This window comes from Oryza glaberrima, chromosome 4, assembly GCF_000147395.1.
Source record: "Oryza glaberrima chromosome 4, OglaRS2, whole genome shotgun sequence".
NCBI classification, from domain to species: Eukaryota; Viridiplantae; Streptophyta; class Magnoliopsida; order Poales; family Poaceae; genus Oryza; species Oryza glaberrima.
The window spans coordinates 28,891,947-28,913,306 of NC_068329.1; the positions used below are offsets into that span (position 1 = coordinate 28,891,947).

Sequence of the window (21,360 nt, forward strand, 5' to 3'; positions counted from 1 at the left end):
CGTATATAATCATTTAAGCTGTCCCAAAACACAGTACATGGCAACAGTTCGCATTATAGAAATCTACCAACTACCATCATTGGATCCGTCCTACGGCTCATGATATGTCCAATTATACAGGTTTGACCGGCTCTTTACTAGAGTATACGTATGCATGTACATGCAGAGAATCCATTATGGAGTATATGACATTGTGTTTATATACGTACAGAAGAACTTTTGTCTTATATACTGCCTCCAGTCATGAAAATATGCATGCCAACCGTTTTGTGCACATGTTTCAGATAATTTTTTTAAAAAAATAGTATAGTGAATTTTTAAATATTTAGTTTAAAAATTAGTACTATATGTATAGTGTTTCCTTAAAACTATTTTCGTAACCCTGTAATTTTATCAAAATTTTCAAATATCTGTCAATAAAAATCAGCAACCAAATTTGTATTTAGAACAATGTGTCGATATTTAATATAACATATTTTTCAAGTCAAAATTTACTCCATCATACTCAAAATTTGTAGCATTACTTCAGGACTCTTTCATTTTATGTTTTTGTCATAGGGCACTCTAGTTTCGTGATTATTTACCAAAGATAATTCGGTTATTATTTTAATATATCCTCTATCAATGGAAATATAAAACTCTGCAAATGACCATTTACCTTTGGGCCACCTTGTAAGATTTAAATTTGAAAATATTTGCAAAATTTAAACATTCCAAAATTCAAAACTTGTCTAAATTTAGTCTGCATTTGTTTATTATATATATATATATATATATATATATATATATATATATATATATATATATATATATATATATATATATATATATATATATATATATATATATATATATAAGTTTGATATCAGCAATTTTGGAAACGATTTGAATCTTACAAAATTCAGCTAAATTTGTTCAAATTCAAAACTTGCAAGGCGGCAAAGGTATAATTATAATTATCTTTTGCAAAGTTATATCTGTGCTCTATCATGGAAGAAATTGTATTGAAATAATTGTTAAAGTGTCTAAATTATCGCAAAACCACAAAACCAAAGTGTCTCAGAACAAATGCCATTTCAAAATTATTGGGGCTAATAATGTAGTATGTATCTTCGTGATCTCAAAGTACGGCCGAAGGGTCTAACACATTGTGTTCAGTGCACCCAACAGCACCTTATGGGTGGTGTCGAACTTTTCATGGATTTATGGTGAATCAAAATCATACTACAACACAATAGTGACAAAAGGCACATGAATCTTGGTCAAGGCGAAGCTGGCTGCTAGGTGATGTGTGGCTATCGATCAGTGTAGCGAAGTTGTCTTGCTAGTAGTTAATAACTAGAAGCAACTGCTGTGTTTCCTTTTCTCCCTTCAGCTATCTATCTTGGCTGCACCTGTCTGAAGGAGTGGAGGTGTGAACTGTACCCAGCATGACATTTTTCACGTCAGTCAGGGGGGAGAGGAGACGCTGCAAGGTGATCAGTGATCACTGTCCCACTCCACATTGGCACTTAGCCCATGCTGCCAGCAGGTACGGCAGAGCCCACCCCCTGACGACCGATGCTAACTGTTTGTTCAGAGCAGGAAATTTCGTTGTGCAGATCATGATTAACGAGATACGCTTGGGGCTTGACCCGGCCAATCATGTTGGTTAAGACGATCAGGTTTTGGAACTATACACGTTAGAACGACACAACGAATACGTACATGATCATCACCAATCATGCCGCTTGTCCGTGCCTGCATTTGCATGCATATGCATGCGAGAGTTCGGTTCACACGTCCTGGAACGAACATGCCGCAAAAGACATTTTGTCCCCAGCTTTGTGCTCTGTTGATCGACCGATTGGTCAAGACGAACGGATGCCGAGACAGACAAGGCGGGATACATCACTCTCTCTCCAAAAGGTGGGAGAAGAACGGGGAGGAGAGGACGCCGGCCCTGGACCACGCTCAAGCTCTCTCTGCAAATCCATCTCCTCGATCCGGTAGGACACGCGCTGGATGCGTAGCACCTGGCAATCTCATCAAATGATCGATCTACCCCGATACACACTGCTAGCTCCTGTGCTGCATCGATCTCGGCATTTCGCGCGCGCACGTCATGTGCGACGCCACAACGGCGCGAGATATTTCGGTCGGCGCCGTGCCGTGCCGTGCCGTGCGCGAGGCGTGTGTGCCGCTGCCGGCCACGGCGTACGACGCGCCGACCACCGATGGCGTCGTACGCAGCGGGCGAGATGAGGCCATCGTTATTTAATCGGGGATCCTGCTAGGCGTACGCGCATGACGCAGATGCAGTAACGCGAGAGTGCTCGTAGGCTCGTGGGCTCTTGGCGTACCTCTTGGCGTGCCATGGCCTGATGGCCGTGCTATACTTTTGCACCATGCAGAGCTGTGATATACGTTTGCACGGAGCGGAAAGATTGGTCCCTGGGTGGGGAGGGGGGGGGGGGGGGGGGGGGGCTCTGCGGGGTGAGTGTTTAATTTGGGTACCTGTGTCTAGCTTCCGGGCAGCAATACAACCAGCTGATTAATCTCATCTCTGCTTTTGAGTTGGTCCTGTGTACTCCCGTGCCAGTTACTGTTGCGTTTATGACACTGCTGACACTGTCGTCGTGCACGTACAGGACGGGACGAACCGAAACTGCCGCTTGAAACAAACCAAAGACGGTCACATACAGCGCTACCGTACTAGTTTCCTTCTATTTGTCTCCTGAATTCCAAAGTTTTTTTTTTCATATGACACACACAAAAATAAAAACGATCACGAGTACTCTTCCACTATTCCTCGCCTAAAATTAATTAGGTAACTCGGCAATATTAATTTTCACCGTTTCACGGGCGTGCAGCCACAACACCGTGCATATGTACTGGATCGGCGCCGGCCCCGTCGGTTGTTGCGACGACGCGAGCACGGCCTGGGCGTGCATTGATGATCAATGAGATGAGATGACTAATAACCCGTAAGTTTGGGTCCCTGGCTTCCCGACCGCTAGACCGGACAGGACATGCAGGCATGGCCCTCTCTCCCCACGACACATAAATTGAACCAAAGGGAGGAATCGGACCCCAACTACCTACGGAGGCCATGCTACGATTGAAGCCACGGCATGCAATGGGACACAGGGCCGATGGTCACGTACTCACGTACTAGTGTTGCAAACTAAAGTTAGGGTCATCATATCATTAGTGCTAGCGGATTCTTCTGTGTAATTTGGATTTTAGGATTTGATACACGAGGCTTCTTTGGATTGAATTATTTTCGGAGGAAAATTGGATGATTTCAATGCGTATAGGATTTTTATTCATTGGGAATTAAGGAACGGGTAACGGAAAATATGGTAAATCTTTCACTTGTAATTGATGATCCATAGGAAATCCATAGAAATTAATATCCATTAGAACCTCGCTTGTTTCTTTGGAAAATTCAGTAAAGAATCAGTGTATATACATGATACAACTTCAAATGAACATTGTTCTGACACAACTTAAGATTAAAAAAAAATCTATTATATTATTAAAACAGCTTTGAAAGGAGGCACCACGTTTGTTGTGAGGACTAGAAATTCCCACATTAATCGGAGAAAAGAAAAAAAAGAAAAGGAGAGTCCAAGTAGAAATACAATCTAAAAATAGCTGAAATTCGGAATTAAAAAATAAGCAATATTGAAAGAAGTTTCCATATAAGAACCCAATACGAGATTTATCAAAATTCAAAATAAAAATAAAATAAAAACCAAAATTAGAAAAGGAAAGAAGAGTCCAAATAGAAATACAATTTAAAAATAGCTGAAATTCGGAATTAAAAATTAGTAATATTGAAAGAAGTTTCTATATAAGAACCCAATACGAGATTAATCAAAATTCGAAATAAAAATAAATTAAAAGCCAAAATTAGAAAAGGAAATGCGAGTCCAAGTAGGAATACAATTTAAAAATAGCTGAAATTCGGAATTAAAAATAAGGAATATTAAAAGAACAGTCCATATAAGAACCCAATACGAGATTAATTAAAATTCGGAATAAAAAGAAAAATAAATCCGAAATTAAGGCAAAAGAAAATAAAGAAGAGTTCAAGTAGGAATACAATTTAAAATTAGCTGAAATTCAGAATTAAAAATAAGCAATATTGAAAGAAGAATCCATATAAGGACCCAATATGAGATTAATTAAAATTTCGAATAAAAATATAATAATATCCAAAATTAGAAAAATTAAAAGAGAGTTCAAGTAGAAATACAATTTTGAAACAACTGAAGTTGAAAATAAGAAATAAAAACATTAAAAGAACACAATATGGTATTAAATAATTTTTTTAGAAAAAATAAATTCTGAAATTAGATAAAAAAGATTTCAAATAGGAATAAAATTTATAAATAACTAAAATTTGTGATAAAAATAAAGACTATTGAAAGAAAAGACCATCTAAAACACACGACGAGATAAATTAAGTAACAGGCCTATAAATAAGTAGAGTTGGTGGCGGTTGATATGGCATATAAAAATTGTTAATGAAACACCAAATAGAATCCTAATGACGATTAAAAGGAGAGACGTCAGGTAGGACGTGAAGCAAACAAGTAAAGCGGTTGCCGTGACTTCTAGAAAGTAAAAAGAAAAAAAACCACATTGATAATTATTTTCGATTTTTAAAATCTTAATGACAATAAAAAAGAGAAGTAGCGGGCGGGGTGTATAAGAGTACAGTTGCAGAGCCTCCGACGGTTGACGGGACTTCCAGAAAATAAAAAATAAATTGCAACGATAGTTATGTTCGATTTTTAGAATCACAATGAAAATAAAGAGTAGGCGGCGGACGAGGGCTGCAGAGGGGCATAGTGGCATCGTTTAATGGGACTTCTAAAAATTATAAAAAATAAAACTACAAGTCCAATTTTTAAAGGTTCGGAACTTCTAAAAATTTTAAAAAAAACCCAATGATAATCATGTTCGATTTTAAAATCTCAATGAAAATAAAGAAGGGAGGCAGCGGGCGAGCCGTAGAGGAGCATAATGGCAAAACAGCTGATGGTATGGCGGGACTTCTAGAAAGTAAAAATGAACCCAAACTATAATTATGTTCGATTTTTAAAATCTCAATGACAATAAAGAGAAGAGATAGTGGACGGGAGTATAATGGCAACGTTTGACGGGACATCTAAAAATTATAAAAACGAAACCCAACGTGACAATAAACTCTAAAAACTATAAAATCCAATTTTTAAAGGCTCCAAGAATAATAAATAGAAATAGTGATAGATCGAGCAAGCAAATAAAGAAGGAGATGACATAAGAGGTAGCAACTGGTGTGATTTTAAAAACTATGTAATTAGAAACACGAGGATGATAAGGTTTGGTCTTTTAAAGTCTTAACATTGAGATAGCTCTTTAATAAATTTTAAGTAAAATTATACTTAAAAAAATATATGATTTTTTTCTGCTAGCCGCGCAAATTGCGCGGGCTACCCAGCTAGTTTATATTATACGTATTTTTTTTTTGCTATGGATAGAACACACAACCAAAGGTTACACGAGTAACATTAGGTCTTATAACTAATATACAAATGAAAAAAAAAACTAGACTACTAATTTCCAATCTTCTCCTACCTTGCTTCACCATTCCCCTTTTGTTACGCAGCAGCAACCAGAACATCATTGATGTTAAGATTTTCCTAACAGATAGCGATCTTTGCTGCTTGATGAAACCTGGCACGAAAATCGCTCTGAGGCAATCTATAGAAGCCTGGATTTCTATAAACCCTCGTCGCTATCCCATCCACTTGAACACCCCCATCAACAGGCACTTGCCGGTCCTCACAGAGCTCCCTGTGTTTGAGATGCATAGTTAAAAAAAAGGGGAGAACATTCGATCCATAGTAAAGAAAAAAAGCCGGTACCAAAAATAGCACAAAATCTCTCATCTTTCAATTAGAAGCAAATGGCACTAATTTTTGTTCGATTTGTAGCACTCCTATCACATATGTCATTCATTAGGCTATTCCATATTTTCCCTGCTTCTTTTCCTCTTGTCGATCTCGCCAATGCGTCGGTGGACGGCCACAGTGCGGCACGGCTGTCGGAGCTACCGCTGATGTGGCGGCGCGGTGAGGTTGCGCGCGGCACAGCTACCATGACTAAGGCCGGCACTACAACCAGCATGTGTAGCGCAACAACTGCGAGACGCACAACGCAACAGTGGTGAGGCGAGCGGCAGCCGACATGGCTTCTGGGCGCAACATTCGATATGGCTGCTCGTCGAGATAGGTGCGTTATTTCCTGGCAGTTTGTGGCGTGTAGCCTCATTGGCTACACCTCGTCCTCATCCGTCGCCATCGATGTCGGTCATCCCACCCTAGCCGCTGCCACGGCCTCCGCTTCTTCGGCCATCTCAACCACACCCACTCCACTCCCCCTCGTTGTCCATCGGGATCGAACCAAGCAAAATAGCCGAGGAGTCCAAATTCATGTTTGGTTAGAACAAAGGGGAAAAATCGTCTTTTCACGTGTCTAATCATGGCTAACCAATCGTTTATTAGACGGAAAATATGACGGAGGGGCAATAAATCGAAGAAAAACTAGTGGCATGTGCTTGTGGTTTAAAGCGGAGAAATTTTATGATATTTTTTGGAACCAATGTTTTTTCTATGCTATGAATCAAATTTTCTCTTAAAAAATGGGTTTTACTCTATTCCTATGTTCCCAACACCTTATCGTATCCCCCCTCTACTTTATACATGCATCACTATTTTATTCTTGTGGTTTGTATTCATATATGTTCCAGATGAGCTCTTAACTTCGGCCGTCGATATAATTATATTTTGCATGCAGTAAATTTTTAAAATACAATTAGATCTGATATACACCTCTATTTTCATGGATACAATTAAACTTTGTATACAAACATTTGGTGATCTACACTTTTATAATATGGACCTATCATGATTGAACGGTGCATTCGCTTCGTCCCAAAATAAATAAACTTTTGTATATAAATATAGAAAGTTGTTTTATTCTAGGATAGAGAGTAAATCTTTATTATTTATTCCTACTAACATAAAAAGTTTCTAAGTTGACCGATCTCTCGTGTATGGATACAAGACAGTAGACATATATTTGCCCACGTCACACCGACGTCAACTTGGTACTACGAAGTAAATTAAGGACAGATACCAGTATCACTATAGGCGGTGCGGCATATGCATGTGGAGTTCGCCATCTCGCGAAAAGGGAAACAGGCGATCGATCGAGCTAAAGAGAGCAGGTCGAGAATTGTCCGGCCGGCTTCCAGGCCATGAGACAACAACGGCAGGCATGGCTCCTCTCCTGCCATCGGTCTCTCGCCACTGTCCATCTACACGTACGCACCCCATCTCGTACCGTACTTGTGCCGCTCTATAAACCGCGTGCGTGAGCTATCTAAGCTATCGTGCTCGATCCGCATCCATCAGACCCTGACGAATATGCACATGCCTGTACACAACTGAAGCTGAACAGCTCCAGGAGTCCAGCTGCATTCGTGCGTGCGTTCTTGTCGCTTTGTCGTCAGCCACCATCGTCCTCGTGGCAATAACTCGACCAGCTCGACCACCATTTGGGCGGTGTGGTACGTGCGGGCGCCTAGCTGGATTGCATGGAGCGAAAGCTGCGAAAACCCCAACGACACTGTTAACGAAAGCGCAGTCGTAGGTTGAACCAGCAGGTAGTGAATAATTGTATTGGCAGGTGTTTGTGCATTGCACGCCTGCACATCCCATCGTCGTCGTTAGCTCCCCCGCACGTACGGGGGAGCCCTGTTCACCATTGAAACGAGGTATACAACGTCGGTTTCTGCGGTCTGTGCAGCGCGTGTATCTGCGTACTGTCAGGTGTTTGTATCCTCTTGGTTTATCTGCCGATTGATACCGTTGTTATTGTGTGTATACTTCAGGCCACTGTTCGTTCCCGATGGTTGCCATACCAACCTTGTCGTTTGTCGATTCCATCCCGAACGTCGTCATTGCGATTTGCCTATTGGACTGAAACATTCTTGTACTAATCGATACCGGTGTGGCGGTGTATTAACAATTATAAGTTTGTTAATATATGTTGAATTGTTAAATATGTTATCTGAATTTTGGGCATACGATAAATTCGGATTAGTTTTCTAATAGAGAGAGACTACAGAACGGGATTCCGTTAGAACGGGATATTTTAAGTGACTCCTCCCCGCTTCCACGTGCGCTCTCTCCTGATACCTGATACCTTGGATACTAGTTGGTACCTGGTATCTAGTACCTTTGGTATCGGTTGGGTATTGGCTGATACCGGTACCTAGATATTTTAAGTGATTCCTTCCTGGTACCTGGTTTTTTGTACCACCTGGTACCTGGTACCAGGGTACTAGTTGATACTTGGTACCTAGTACCACTTGATACCTGGTACCACACCTGGTACCTGGTACTCTGGTATTGAGCTGGTACCAAGGTCTGATACCTAGGTACCAGGCGTGATAACCAAAAGAGAGAGCGAACGAAGGCATCTTAGCTTCGCTTGAGGCGGAGAGACGCTGCGCGCCGCCGGCCGCCGCGGCTGCTGCTCGCACGGGGCAAGACCACAGCGACACAGCACGTGGCGGCGCGACGCCTGGACCACACCTTTGAGAAGCTCGCATCGGCGCACCTCCAAGCTTGTGGTGGCGGCGCCATTGGTGGACGCGCTGCGCGGGTCGCCCACCGAGCCGCTCGCGCTCCCCGACCACGCCCACCACCTCCCGCTCCGGCTCCTCCGGCGAGGCGCATTCCCGCTCTCCCTCATGCTCATCGCGCCCGCCGCCGAGCTCCTCGCCGTCACTACCTCCCCCGCAGCAGCGGCCGCCGGCTCTAGCGAGCGGTGGGGCAACGGCAACAGGGAGAGCTGCACCTCGAGTGCCATCTGATTTGGGGGAGGGGAGTGAAGTAGGAGGAGGGGATCCGAATGATTTGGGGGAGGAGAGTGAGGTAGGAGGAGGGGATCGATCGATTTGGGGGAGGAGAGTGAGGTAGGAGGAGGGATCGATCTGGATTAGTATCCCGTCTCCACGGGATACCGGTGTGTAGATTTTCTCTTTCTAATAGAACTCGACTATTAAGATTAGTTTCCTAGTATGACTCTTAAGTTTTTCCCTAATAGGACTCTTATATTTCTCCTATATATATATATATATCCCTCGTAAACCACACGGGAGGATGCGACAGCCCAATGTATCCTCTGCGTTTGTATTCAACTTCTCTATAGTGATTATTGCCGGTCGGTGCCCGTGGTTTTTTCTTGCAAGGGTATTCCACGTAAAATTCATGTCTCCGTTGTGCATCTATTTTCATAACATTAAATTGTTTATATATAATATTGTAATGAAACTAAGTTCAAGATTTCTTTCAAAATTTAAAAGCATGTTAAAATGTGCGGTTATTCGGTTGTATACGTGGAACCAATTCAACCAAGTGCTAACTCAATTTTATTTGTAAGTGAGCATAAGCTTTGAGCATCATTCGTATCAAAATTGATCGGATGAAAATTTCACAACTTCACTTGCCGCAGCAAATGGATCGACCAAATGATGAGGGAAAATATTAACCAAAGAAGATATTTCATAATAACATGGGTTGATTGGATCTATGTCATTACAAATATATCATTTTAGGTAAATGTCATTACTATTCGTCTATTCGCATCCATATCATCCGAATACATACAAAATGGAAACTATACCACCGCCATCGCATTTTAGATTTTCGACCCCAATTTCTTCTTGTTCTCCTCTCTTTGGCCGGCCACAACAGCGGCGCCGACACCATCACCGCCGCACACACCGGCGATGGTGAGGCGTGGCACGGGGAGGAGCGACGCCGGTCACAGTTGGCACTGGCCGTTGCCTTCCCTATTTCCTCCCTCACTATCAAACCCTCTATTATTCCCTTACTGGCCGTTGCCTTCCCTATTACCTTCCATCGTCGTCGTTGCATTAGAGATGTCGCACTGCACCGCCATCGATGTCACCCTATTGTCAATCCCCAACGCAGCCAGATATCTCCTTGCTCTCACTCCCCAACTATCCACCTTTCCACCAATCATGGGTTGCTGACGACCAGATCCACGTGAAATGCTTGGGCAGACTTCGCCGGCGTTTGATGACGCTCTCTCTCTCGTGGCCCGATCTCCTGGTGAGGGGGATAACTCTCGCTTTGATTGAGTGCGATGTTTGCGACGTGGCTACCAACCAGAACAAGTCCAGGACGCCATGCAATCGCTACACCACAAACGATGTCGTACCAACCGTGACGCGCGGTTGATGATCCCTGCAATGCAAACGAGAGAACACTGCAAGAACAAGATAAGATGCAATCTAAATATTACGAATAGGTAACTAAGCACAAAGGAATAGTTGCGATTGAAGTGGTAGATCTAATCGACCCGGCAAATCAACACACCAACTATTAGGGGCTCTGAATCAATAGTTGCCGACTAATCGAGCGAGGACTAGAGACAAGGTAAATGACACTTGGCAAAATTCAACTAAACAAAAACCCCATTATTTTTTAGGATGTACAAAGCTATTTGTAGAGGAAAATAAAGCTAGGTTTAAGTGCTAATTCGTGGAGGTGGAGGGAGACACTTCCGAGATGGGCCTAGTCTATTATAAGGCCCAAGGCCCAAGTTCGGTTTCAGCAACAGCACTGTCTTGTTTTGGCGATTCCCGTTGACTCGAGATGAATTTGGACATGAGACCGGATGCTTTTGAAGGGTAGCGAGATAAGCTTTCCACGAAGTCTAAGATAATCCAAATCAGAGTTGGCATGAAGACGATAGGTCCGTTTGAAGTCAGTGCTGTCTCCGGAGGCCGAATTTGATTGTAAAACTCATTGGACTTTAATATCTTGTAGATCCTCCATTCATCCAATGTATTCTTTGGCAATGTTTTATATTTCTCATACTTGGTTGTATGCATATACTTGATGGTCACATCAGCGTTGGTGCCGACCGCACCAACTCTTGAGCTCCATCAACCTCGGCGTCTTCCCCAAGCTCTCCTCCAAGACCAAGCTCCTTCTCGGCAATAAGGCCATGGCTACCTCTCAGTGTTCGAGACAATACTGGCTTCCATGGTCGGTGGTCCCTCCCTAGTGGCCGGTGACGTGTTCGCGCCTAGAGCAATGGTAGCTAGCAGAGGAGGAGGGAAAGAAGGAGTAGCCGCCGTCCCTGCCGTCATTGTCAGCCCCCTCCCATGCACACTGGAACTGGCCTCTCGAAGCTCACTGACGGGGAGAAGAACAAAAGAGGAGGAAATAAAAGGGTTTGTGACGGAAAATGTTTCTAATATTGTGGGTATTCGATGACGTGGATACGAATAGACAAATAGTAATATCATTTACCCAAATTGCATATTTGTAATGGCATAGAACCAATTAATCCAATAACATAATCTAGCTGCTCTCAGCAATGTGCCATTGCCTCGCTTCTTTTGCTATCTACGTGTCTATTCCCACACAACTCGTACCACTAACATCTGGGGCTATAATTTATACTATTACTTCACATTTCAACAAATCTTCCCTCTTTCACTATTTGCTTCCCCAAATTTTAAAATCACTTACTTGTTCAACAAAAGAAATTATAGTATTACTTAGACTAAATAAATATTTATTATTTGATAAGCTAGAAAGTCAATTTGTTTTCCGTTGCAACGCATGGACTTTAGGCTAGTAGTGGTATAAACAACTATGGTCGGATCTGCTTCTTGATCATCCATGCCAAGGAGGCTAACTACATCGTTGTTTACTTCATTACCACTTTTAACTCTATTAAATTAATTTTGATGCTATCAAATTTTAGTAGAATAACAAACTAAACATATTCATACTATCTCTACCATACTTAAAGAAAATGAAAGTTCTATAAGTTTCCTCTCATAAAAATACTATCAAATTTTGAAAAGATTTCAAAATAAATATATCCAATGCTACTAAAATTAGACAATATCAAAATATACCAAATGTTTGTAATGTTGATTTTATAAATAAGTCCTCAGAGCAGCAGCCACTAAACCTGCAACGCTTCAAAGCAACAAACGAGGATGTGGTCGATATTTGAATGGCTTGCCTGATTAGCATGACTAGTGTTGATCTGGAGTGACCTGTATTTGACCTGTGTCATGGCTGGAACAGTACGCCACTTGACATTTACTGGTTTTGAGTAGTGAATTGAAATTCCACGCGCCGGCTATTCCGGCTAGTACTGAAACGGTATCGATAACCTCGCACTATACTTTACACTGTGGCGAGTTATAGTGAAAAGAAAATACACTGTAAATCAAGGGAAGATGCAGTCGCGCTTGCCTCATTTACGAACGTGAGATGGGAAAAAAACATCAAGGAAAATGAGAGTACCGAGTACGTACGTACTCCCTCCGTCTAAAAAAACAAACCCTAGATTTCCATGTCCAACTTTGACTGTCCGTCTTATATGAAATTTTTTTATAATTCGTATTTTCATTGTTGTTAAATGATAAAACATGATTAACATTTTATACGTGACTTGCCTTTTTAATTTATTTTTTTTATAAGTTTTTTAAATAAGTCAGACGGTCAAATGGATACGGAATTTTTTTTTTTTTTGACGGAGGGAGCGGAAGTAGCTCGTAAAGGACAAGGCACGCGGCTGTAGCGAGACGGCAACCCGGGAGAGAGCCCCACTTTGGCAATCGCGAGTAGGCGCGGCGGCCGCGTCGCCGACCTGGGCGCGGAACAGTGCGGCGGATTCGGGGCAAATCGGCCGCAACAGTCCGCCCCGCACTGTACCGCCCACCCTGTCTCCCTTGTCTTGACCACCCTTCTCTTCCCGGCCTCTCCCCGTCACGTATCGCGGTGGAGGCCACGGGGAGAGCCGAGAAAAAAAAAGCCGGAAAGTACGCCGCGCGCGAGGAGATTTTCCGAGAGGTTTTCGTGCGGTTCCATGATGTGGCCGCGCGGGGGATCGACTGGTACACGGTGGGGATGAGATGACCCATGCGTACAGCGTTCCGGGCAGAGTACTCGTGGGAGTATGCGGCAGGCGGCACCCACCAGGTGTACCGCCGGGGGCGGGGGATGCCACGAGCATTGGCGCTGATTATAAAAAATGCGCGTCGTGCAACCGTGGGGAGCCTGACGTGCCAGCGACCGGCTGGGCTGGGCTAGTCTCGCTGGCACGCAAAGTGGCGTACTACACGGTCAGTTTCTACGAGACTATTAGGCCCTGGTTTAGTCCTTATATTTTTTTTTCAAAAAGTCACACCAAACACATGCATGAAATATTAAATATAGATAAAAATAAAAACTAATTATACAGTTTGTAAAACAGAGTTGCTAGAAATATGGCGTCATATGCTACAGTTTTTTTCAGCCACTTACACAGTAGTTACACCTCATTTACACCCCACTTACATATGTAATTAGTATGTAATTTTCGAATTTACATATGTAATTTTAGTACTTACGTATGTAATTTTGAGACTTACATTGTAAATACACTAAAATTATATATGTAATTTAGAGACTTACAATGTAAATACATGCCGACTATTTTTTGATGAAAAATATGGCGCCATAAATATAGCTACACTCTTATAAAAAATCGTGAGACGAATCTTTTGAGCCTAATTAAGCCGGCTTTAGCACTTATGATTAATTATGGACTAATTAGACTCAAAAGATTCGTCTCGCGGTTTCTAGGCGAGTTATGAAATTAATATTTTCATTCGTGTCCAGAAACTCCTTCCGACCTCCAGTTAAACATTCGATGTGACAAAAAAAATATCTTTTCACGAACTAAACACACCCTTAATTGCGCGCTTTGGCTGAGTTACGTTGGCCTGTGCTTCTGTCAGCGCAGGCGAGCGATGCACAGTAATAATGCGTAAAACCGTGCAGATGTTCCAAGAGTACAGTATGCCATGCAAACGGTTCATATTCTGAGGCGCTTGTTGAGAAAACATTTCGGAAGCTTGGTTTGTCACTTCGTGCCTTGATCGTTTGGGCCGAGATTTAAGCCGATTTTCTTTGGATGGGCCAGCTTCCCAGAACTTCGGTGCGGAAAAGTGGCCCATAGATAAATTCCGTCGCAGAAATGCAATGCACGGTTGACGATTGATAGAGATCGCAGAAAGTAGCACGCACGAACAGATAGTGGTCAGGCAGAGGAGTTGCATCTCAATTTTGAAAGTAGCACGAACAGATAGGGGACAGACAGAGGAATTGCATCTCAATTTTGCATCATACGTTTCAGGAGGAAGACAGATCTTACACCGTTCCAGTTTAAACTTAGGTAGATAGCACAACGACCATAGAAGTTTGCCCTAGTTATCTACATCAACTTAACCACCAAGCCACAAGAAGAAGAAGAAGAAGAAGAAGAAGAAGCGAAACAAGTAACCATTCCAATCACAAGAGCAAAAGACTTATGTCATACTAATCATCGTCAGGCATGGTGTTGCAGCTGCAGCAACCGCGAGTACGCCCCCTCCGGCCTGGACACGAGATCAGAGTGGCTGCCGTGCTCGACGATCCGGCCATCCTGCACGACGGCGATGCGGTCCACGCCTCGGATCGTCGACAGGCGGTGCGCCACCAGCACGGTGGTCCGCCCCTTCATCAGCCGCTCCAGCGCCTCCTGCAGCACGCACTCCGACTCGGCGTCCAGCGCGCTCGTCGCCTCGTCCAGCAGCAGGATGGCCGGGTCCTTGAGCACCGCCCTGGCAATGGCGATCCGCTGCTTCTGGCCACCGGACAACTGCACGCCTCGCTCGCCGACCGCCGTCTTGTAGCCGTTGGGTAGCTGACTGACGAAGCCGTGCACATTTGCTGTTTTTGCCGCCTGGATCACCTCCTCCTCCGTTGCACCGTCCTTGCCATAGGCAATGTTCTCAAGAATGCTGGCTGCGAAAAGAACAGGCTCCTGCTGCACTAGGCCTATCTTCAGCCGCAAGGCCTTCAAGTTCAGCCTCCTGATGTCCTTGCCGTCAATGGTGACCTTGCCCCCGGTCGGATCATAGAACCGCTCAATGAGAGCAATCACAGTGCTCTTACCAGACCCACTGGCTCCCACCAGAGCTTGACTGCGCCCAGCTTGGATTTTTAGGTTGAAGTCCTTGAAGATTTGGATGTCAGGGCGAGCCGGGTAGGCGAAGTCGACATGCCGAAGCTCAATGTCCCCACGGACATTGGTGACACGCTCTGACTCTGGATCATCAGGCTCGATTCTTGTCGCCCTGTTGAGGATGCCAAAGATGGAGCGGATGGATTCACCTCCACGGACGATCTCTGGGGCAAGGCTGACTGTCTCGGCAACGGAGTTGGCAGTCACAACAAGGACAACAAAGACCTTGATGACCTTGGAGAAGGTGGATCCATGAGACCGGACCAGATGAGAACCATACCACAGAATGAGTGCTTCTGATGAGTACAGGCAGAGCTGTGAGAGGCCAAACAGAAGGCCTGATGTCTGGCTGCGGCGGAGGATCTGCTGTTCAGGTATGCGCAATTCATAACTGAACAGAGAAAGGATCTTGTTCTGAGCATTGAATGCTGCCACTGTGCGGATGTTGCTCACTCCTTCACCGGCAACCATGCTGCTCTTGGCATGCGCCTTTGCTGTGTCACCAGCGAAGCCCTTCATCGAAAGTTGCTGGAAGAATCATAAGAAACAAGTCAGTATTACCCTACTGTTGACGAGTAATACCGAATTACCTAAATACCATTAACATTTACAATTTTCCTTGGGGATGAACATGGAATTATAAGGTAAGATTCAGAATAGATCACTGGAAAAGGAAGGCCAAGAAATTACCTGGGCAAAGTTAGCAAGCACAAGAAGAGGGAAGGTGGCCAGGATAAGCAGTGCTACTCTCCACTCGATAATAAAACCAACGATGAACGATGTCATAAGGGAGGTCATGTTCTGCAGAATCACTGATATCCTCTCAGCTATTGCAGACTTCACATCAGCTGCATCAACTGCTAGACGAGCAGCCACAAGACTTGAGTTGTTCTCTTCTTCATCGAACCAACCAACTTCATTCCTAAGTATTGCTGCAGAAAGTGACGGAGTTTTACAAAAATTCAAGATGACACAACAAATAGAGCATTAGATTTAGCATAGCCAGAAATGCATACCGGAAAGCATCATCCTCCTAACCCTGGTTGTAAGATTTTCTCCCATGATGCTGAAGAAGTAATGCTGCACGAGATAAGCTACAACAGCATATAGGCCAGTGCCAATATAGATGAACACATACAATTTTGTTTTCTTTTCCATTTCATTGGGGTCCCTGTAGTAGAACACATCAAGCATTTCTCCCATAACAATGGCGAATGTTGGACCAATGAATCCAGAGAGGACAGAACCAACAGCGCCCAACACTGCATAAGGCCATTCAGGAGCATTCAATTTCAGGAGCTTGAAGAAGTAACCTCGTGGTGCTGGGTATTTACGGTCATTATCTGCATTTGAAATCATCTCAATGCGGCCATCTGCCCCAGTACTGTACTGATAGCTCAGGTTCCTTAAACTTCCAGACCTGAGGCTGAGAGATTTTGTGGAAAGTGAACTGGTCAGGTGCATCGAGCGTGACCTGCGGGTAGATGCACCACCAAGGTCTCTGTTTTGTGCCATTTCTTGAAAACGAATCAGGGAGGCATACGCTCCAGAGCTCCCTTTTGCTAGAAGTTCATCATGTGTGCCAGTCTCAACAACTTGGCCCTGCTGGATGACTGCGATCATGTTAACATTTCTTATAGTGGAGAGACGGTGGGCAACAACTACCGTTGTTCTTCCAGTCATCAGCCGGTCTAGAGCTTCTTGGACAATGTTTTCTGAGCCTGCATCTAGAGCACTTGTAGCTTCATCAAGGAGCAGTATCTTAGGGTTCTTCAGCATAGCACGAACTATTGCAATACGCTGTTTCTGACCACCAGACAGCTGTATTCCTCGTTCCCCTACCTGTCAAAAATAGAAATAATCAGTGTTGAGTGAATTAGACTTGACTACACATACATCCCAAAAAAAGGTCGACGCACCATCGTGTTGTAGCCATTCGGAAGAGTAGATATAAAACTATGAGCATTGGATGCAGTTGCTGCAGCCTCGACTTCAGCCATTGTAGCATCAGGCTTTCCATACAATATGTTCTCATGTATAGTTGTTGCAAAAAGAGCAGGTTCTTGGTTTACAAGACCAATCTGATCTCTCAGCCACCTCAACTGAAGTGTCTTAATATCAACATTGTCAAGCAAAACCTGGCCTGTGGTGAAAGGGTGTTTAAGTGAATATTCAAAAGGAAAAAAAAAAAAAGCAAGCCAAGAGCCCTCTGTGACAAAGAGATTCTTACCTTCATTAGGATCATAAAACCTTTCTATCAAAGCCACAACAGTACTCTTGCCTGACCCACTTCCTCCAACAACCGCAACAGTTTTCGCAGCAGGGAAGAAAAGGGAGAAATCCCGAAAGATCATGACATCAGGCCTTGACGGATAACTAAAAGTAACATCTTTGAATTCTATGTTTCCATGGACCTCTGCCAGCAACTTCCCATCCTTATGATCATGAACTATAGAGGGTTTCTGGCGAATGACCTCCAACAGTTTGTAACCAGCAATCTTCCCTTTGCTGAAGGCTCCAAGATTTGAGAATGCCTGGCCAAGACTCCTGCAGCAACAAAATTAAAACAGTTATTACACTCCAAGGGACATCAGTGTAACGATAATGTACTAATATACATGACAAAATTGGCAAAACAGGAAATAAATTTGGCATTTCTTCTTACATGCCACCAACAATAGCAGAGAAGATAGCTGTAAAGGCTTTGCCACCGTCAGTCTGCCCATTCCTGATGAAGACACCAGCGTACCAGAATACCAATGCCCATGACATGCATGCTATACCATATGTACACCCAATACCCAAACCTTTTGCCATCCCAGCTTTGTACCCAAGCTTCAGGGTATTCTGAATTGCTTCAGAGTAGGAATTGAGTGCTTTGCTCTCTCCAACAAATGAGTAAACTGTTCTAACTTGAGCAATTGCCTGAAATGTTTAAACCCAATTACAGTCAGCATGCAAGTAAAAAGTAGCAGGCAATTATGTAAATAAATATTCTTTACTCATTTACTGGAAGAGGCAAATAGAGCACAGTAAGGAAATATGAAATTGCACATGTTTTAAAGCAGCTGGAAATTTTATTTCCATATGACAGTTCAATTTAATAAACATAGTAGAATATCTGTGGATTTATTTGGAAATGTGCAAAAGTGATCACGGATATTTTTGTTGTTGACAGTTGACTGTCCCCATCCTACGCCTATAAATGGTCATGGCTAACCACCCACTACGCATAATTTTGATACTACAAAACTCTATACACTTTCAGCAAAATTTAGTAGTACTGCTCTGTTTGTTAGGTGTTTCGCGCATGTCAATTTAGCAGTACTGCTCTGTTTGTTAGGTAGACTATGCCAACCTGGATGCTCAAGAGAAGTTTAGAAAAGCCTTAATTAATTTTATTCATTGAGAAAGATCTCTAGTAAAAATCGGTCACTCCTGATCCAAATCCACATGTGGGATCAAATGGGCCACTACACCAAAAGTTGAGCACACAAGTCAGCTTCAAAGCAGAAACACCATAACAATTCATGCAGAATGTTCTGCCCCACCTAGTTATGGAATAGCTCATAGGATTCCCATGGAATAAAAATGTTGAAAAGCACCAAACCGCATGTTGGCTAGTCGCCATTCGCCATAAGAAAACAAGATTTGGGCTCCTAATCAGCAGACAACACCAAAAATTACTACCTACCCACCACCCCTAATTCAAGTGCAAGTCCAAAGCACCCACCACGGAATGCATAGATTAATGCAATACAGATCCTAACCTGAATCCACTTCGCACTAAGCTGCAGTGGACAGTACACTGACTAGTACAGGGGGTACAGTAATAGTGTAATTACAGTAGCAGTAAAGTTGCTCACGGGAATAGCCGTAGCCATTATTGTTACCTGCTCTGCCACGACGCCGGCATTGGCATAGGACTCCCGGCTCTTGGAGGTAAGCCCGGTGAGCGTGTAGGCGTACAGGCCGCCGGCGAAGGCGATGGCCGGGATGACGGCCACGCTGAGCAGCGCGAGCCGCCACGCCGCGACGAACCCGACCACCAGCCCGGCGAGGAAGGTGGCGATGTAGTGGATGAAGTTGCCGACCTTCTCGCCGATGGCGTCCTGCACGAGCAGCGTGTCGGTGGAGACCCCGAACACGATGTCCCCCGTGCGCGCGTCCGTGTCGAAGAACCCCACGTCCTGGCGCAGCACGGCGTCCAAGTACGCCTTCCTCAGCGCGATCACCTGCCGCTCCCCGGTGTACATCCAGCACGCGATCTCTGAAACCACGAAGAGATAACCGCGGATTAGATCACGAATTCTCAGCGCCCAAGAAAGAACGCAACTCCCGTTGCGCGATGTTACTACGACTTTGGTGCGCACTGATGCGGCCTCCACGCCGCCGCCGCCGCCATGAACTCCGGCAAGCGACCTCGCCGCCGGATTCGGCGACACGAGAAAAGGACAAACATGATTATTGTTAAATCTCTCCTCCCCGTTTGGCCTGATGGCGATGGGACTTGTGTTTGTGAGTGGGGTGGTCTTCGAGATGCCCCACACCGGCCATGACCGGATCATGTTTTGCAATAAAGCCCCCGTATTTCTTCTCAACACCCCAAAAGAGCCTTGGTGCGTGGGAGAAAACAGTAACAGAGGGTGCTTGAAGAAATTTACGGAAATACAGGGGTATGAGAAGAAACGGAAGCTCACCTGCGTATGAGGAGGCGCACACCACCAGTCCGAGGTAGACGAAGTAGAGGGCATACTGCGAGAAAGAGCAAGAAACAGGTGATGAACACCAGCGATCTTGGACAAAGAAACCTCATCGAAGCAACACTAGAAAATGATTCGAGAGATCGCGGAGATAAGTTTGATAAGTGGGGGTAGTGAAACTGTGAAGAGCACGGACCTTGGAGACCTCGTCGGTCATGGTGCGGAGGTCGGTCTGGTTCTTGCCGAAGCCGTTGATGAGGTCACCGAACAGGAGGAAGAAGAGCGGCATGGCGGCGCCGTGGGCGAGCGCGCCAAGGCTCCCCGCCGCCATGAGCACCAGGTCCCACTTGTCGGCGAACGTGAACAGCTCGTGGAACGCCACCGCCTGGTCCGCCCTCTTCTTCCCCTCCCCCGCCGCATCGCACCCGTTCACGCCGCCGTTCGCCGCCTTCTCCACCTTCCCGTCCCCCGCCGCCGCCGCCGCCGCCGCCGCCGACTCCGCCATTGCAATGCGTCCCCTCCCAACCCTCCTGACCCTTCTTGCAGAGCCGAGAGCCAACAACGCGCGCGCGCGGCTCACACCCGCCTCAGCTTCTCACGCCGCCGCCGGGCCGCCCTGCGGCATTGGAGAATCACACACACACACGCACACACTCTCCCCACTCTCCGGGCTCCGCTTCGCTTTCTTGGTGGGGTTACAGAGAGGAGGAGGAGGAGGGGCTTTGGTTCGCCTCGGGCTTCGTGACGTGCAGGGAGAGGGTGGTGGTGGTGGTGCTTTTGTGTTCCGCGCTGCGGAGGTCAGGTCAGACTTCAGAGGAAGTAGGGCGCGGCGTCGGGGCGAGAGATAAAGAGGAGGAGAGAGATGCTGGCAGTGCGCGGCGCGGTGTCAGTGAAAACTACTCACTCCGTAAAAAAAAAAAAAAAAAAAAAAGACAAACCTGTTTCCGTGTTCAATGTTTGACCGTCCGTCTTATTTGAAAAAATTATGAAAAAAATTAAAAAAACAAGTCACGCACAAAGTATTAATCATGTTTTATCATTTAACAACAATGAAATTATGAATTATAAAAAAATTTTATATAAGACGGACAGTCAAAGTTAGACACGGAAACCTAAGGTTTGCTTTTTTTTTTTTTTTGAAACGGAGGGATTAGCTTGCGGTGAGCTTTACAATCTCCTCACTGCAAATCCTGGTTTTTATTTACAGCTCAAATAGCGGCAGGCAAGCAGCAAGTGCCGCAGATCAGCTCTTTTACATGTGACCTTAGCAGTGACCACTTTGTATTAACAAAAGAAAAAATCGAGCTTGAGCAAAGGAGATGCTACAACTCTACCATCCGTAAAATATGAGCAGTTTTCCACGGGAAACAGTGCGAGGGAACAATCAGACAAGCCCGCATCTGCTCGCGGAGTTGACCTGACCAGGGTCGCACACAGTCACACAACACTCTCGCCACTAGCGAGCGGCCGGTGACGGCAAGTCCGTTGAGGGCGGCCGCGGTAGCGC

The 21,360-nt window shown here is 44.7% G+C and overlaps 1 protein-coding gene across 1 annotated transcript; it reads right to left on the reverse strand.

Moving 5' to 3' along the window:
* Nucleotides 1-14,249: 14,249 nt before the first annotated feature.
* LOC127770531 (ABC transporter B family member 19-like) lies at nucleotides 14,250-20,671 on the reverse strand. Its single transcript, XM_052296283.1, has 9 exons — nucleotides 20,050-20,671; nucleotides 19,851-19,905; nucleotides 19,044-19,420; nucleotides 17,816-18,075; nucleotides 17,381-17,697; nucleotides 17,070-17,293; nucleotides 16,167-16,992; nucleotides 15,841-16,082; nucleotides 14,250-15,678 (listed from the first exon to the last, which is right to left on the reverse strand). Exons 1-9 carry the CDS (start codon nucleotides 20,356-20,358, stop codon nucleotides 14,473-14,475), a joined length of 3,816 nt encoding a protein of 1,271 aa, XP_052152243.1. The 5' UTR covers nucleotides 20,359-20,671; the 3' UTR covers nucleotides 14,250-14,472.
* Between the last annotated feature and the right edge of the window lie 689 nt (nucleotides 20,672-21,360).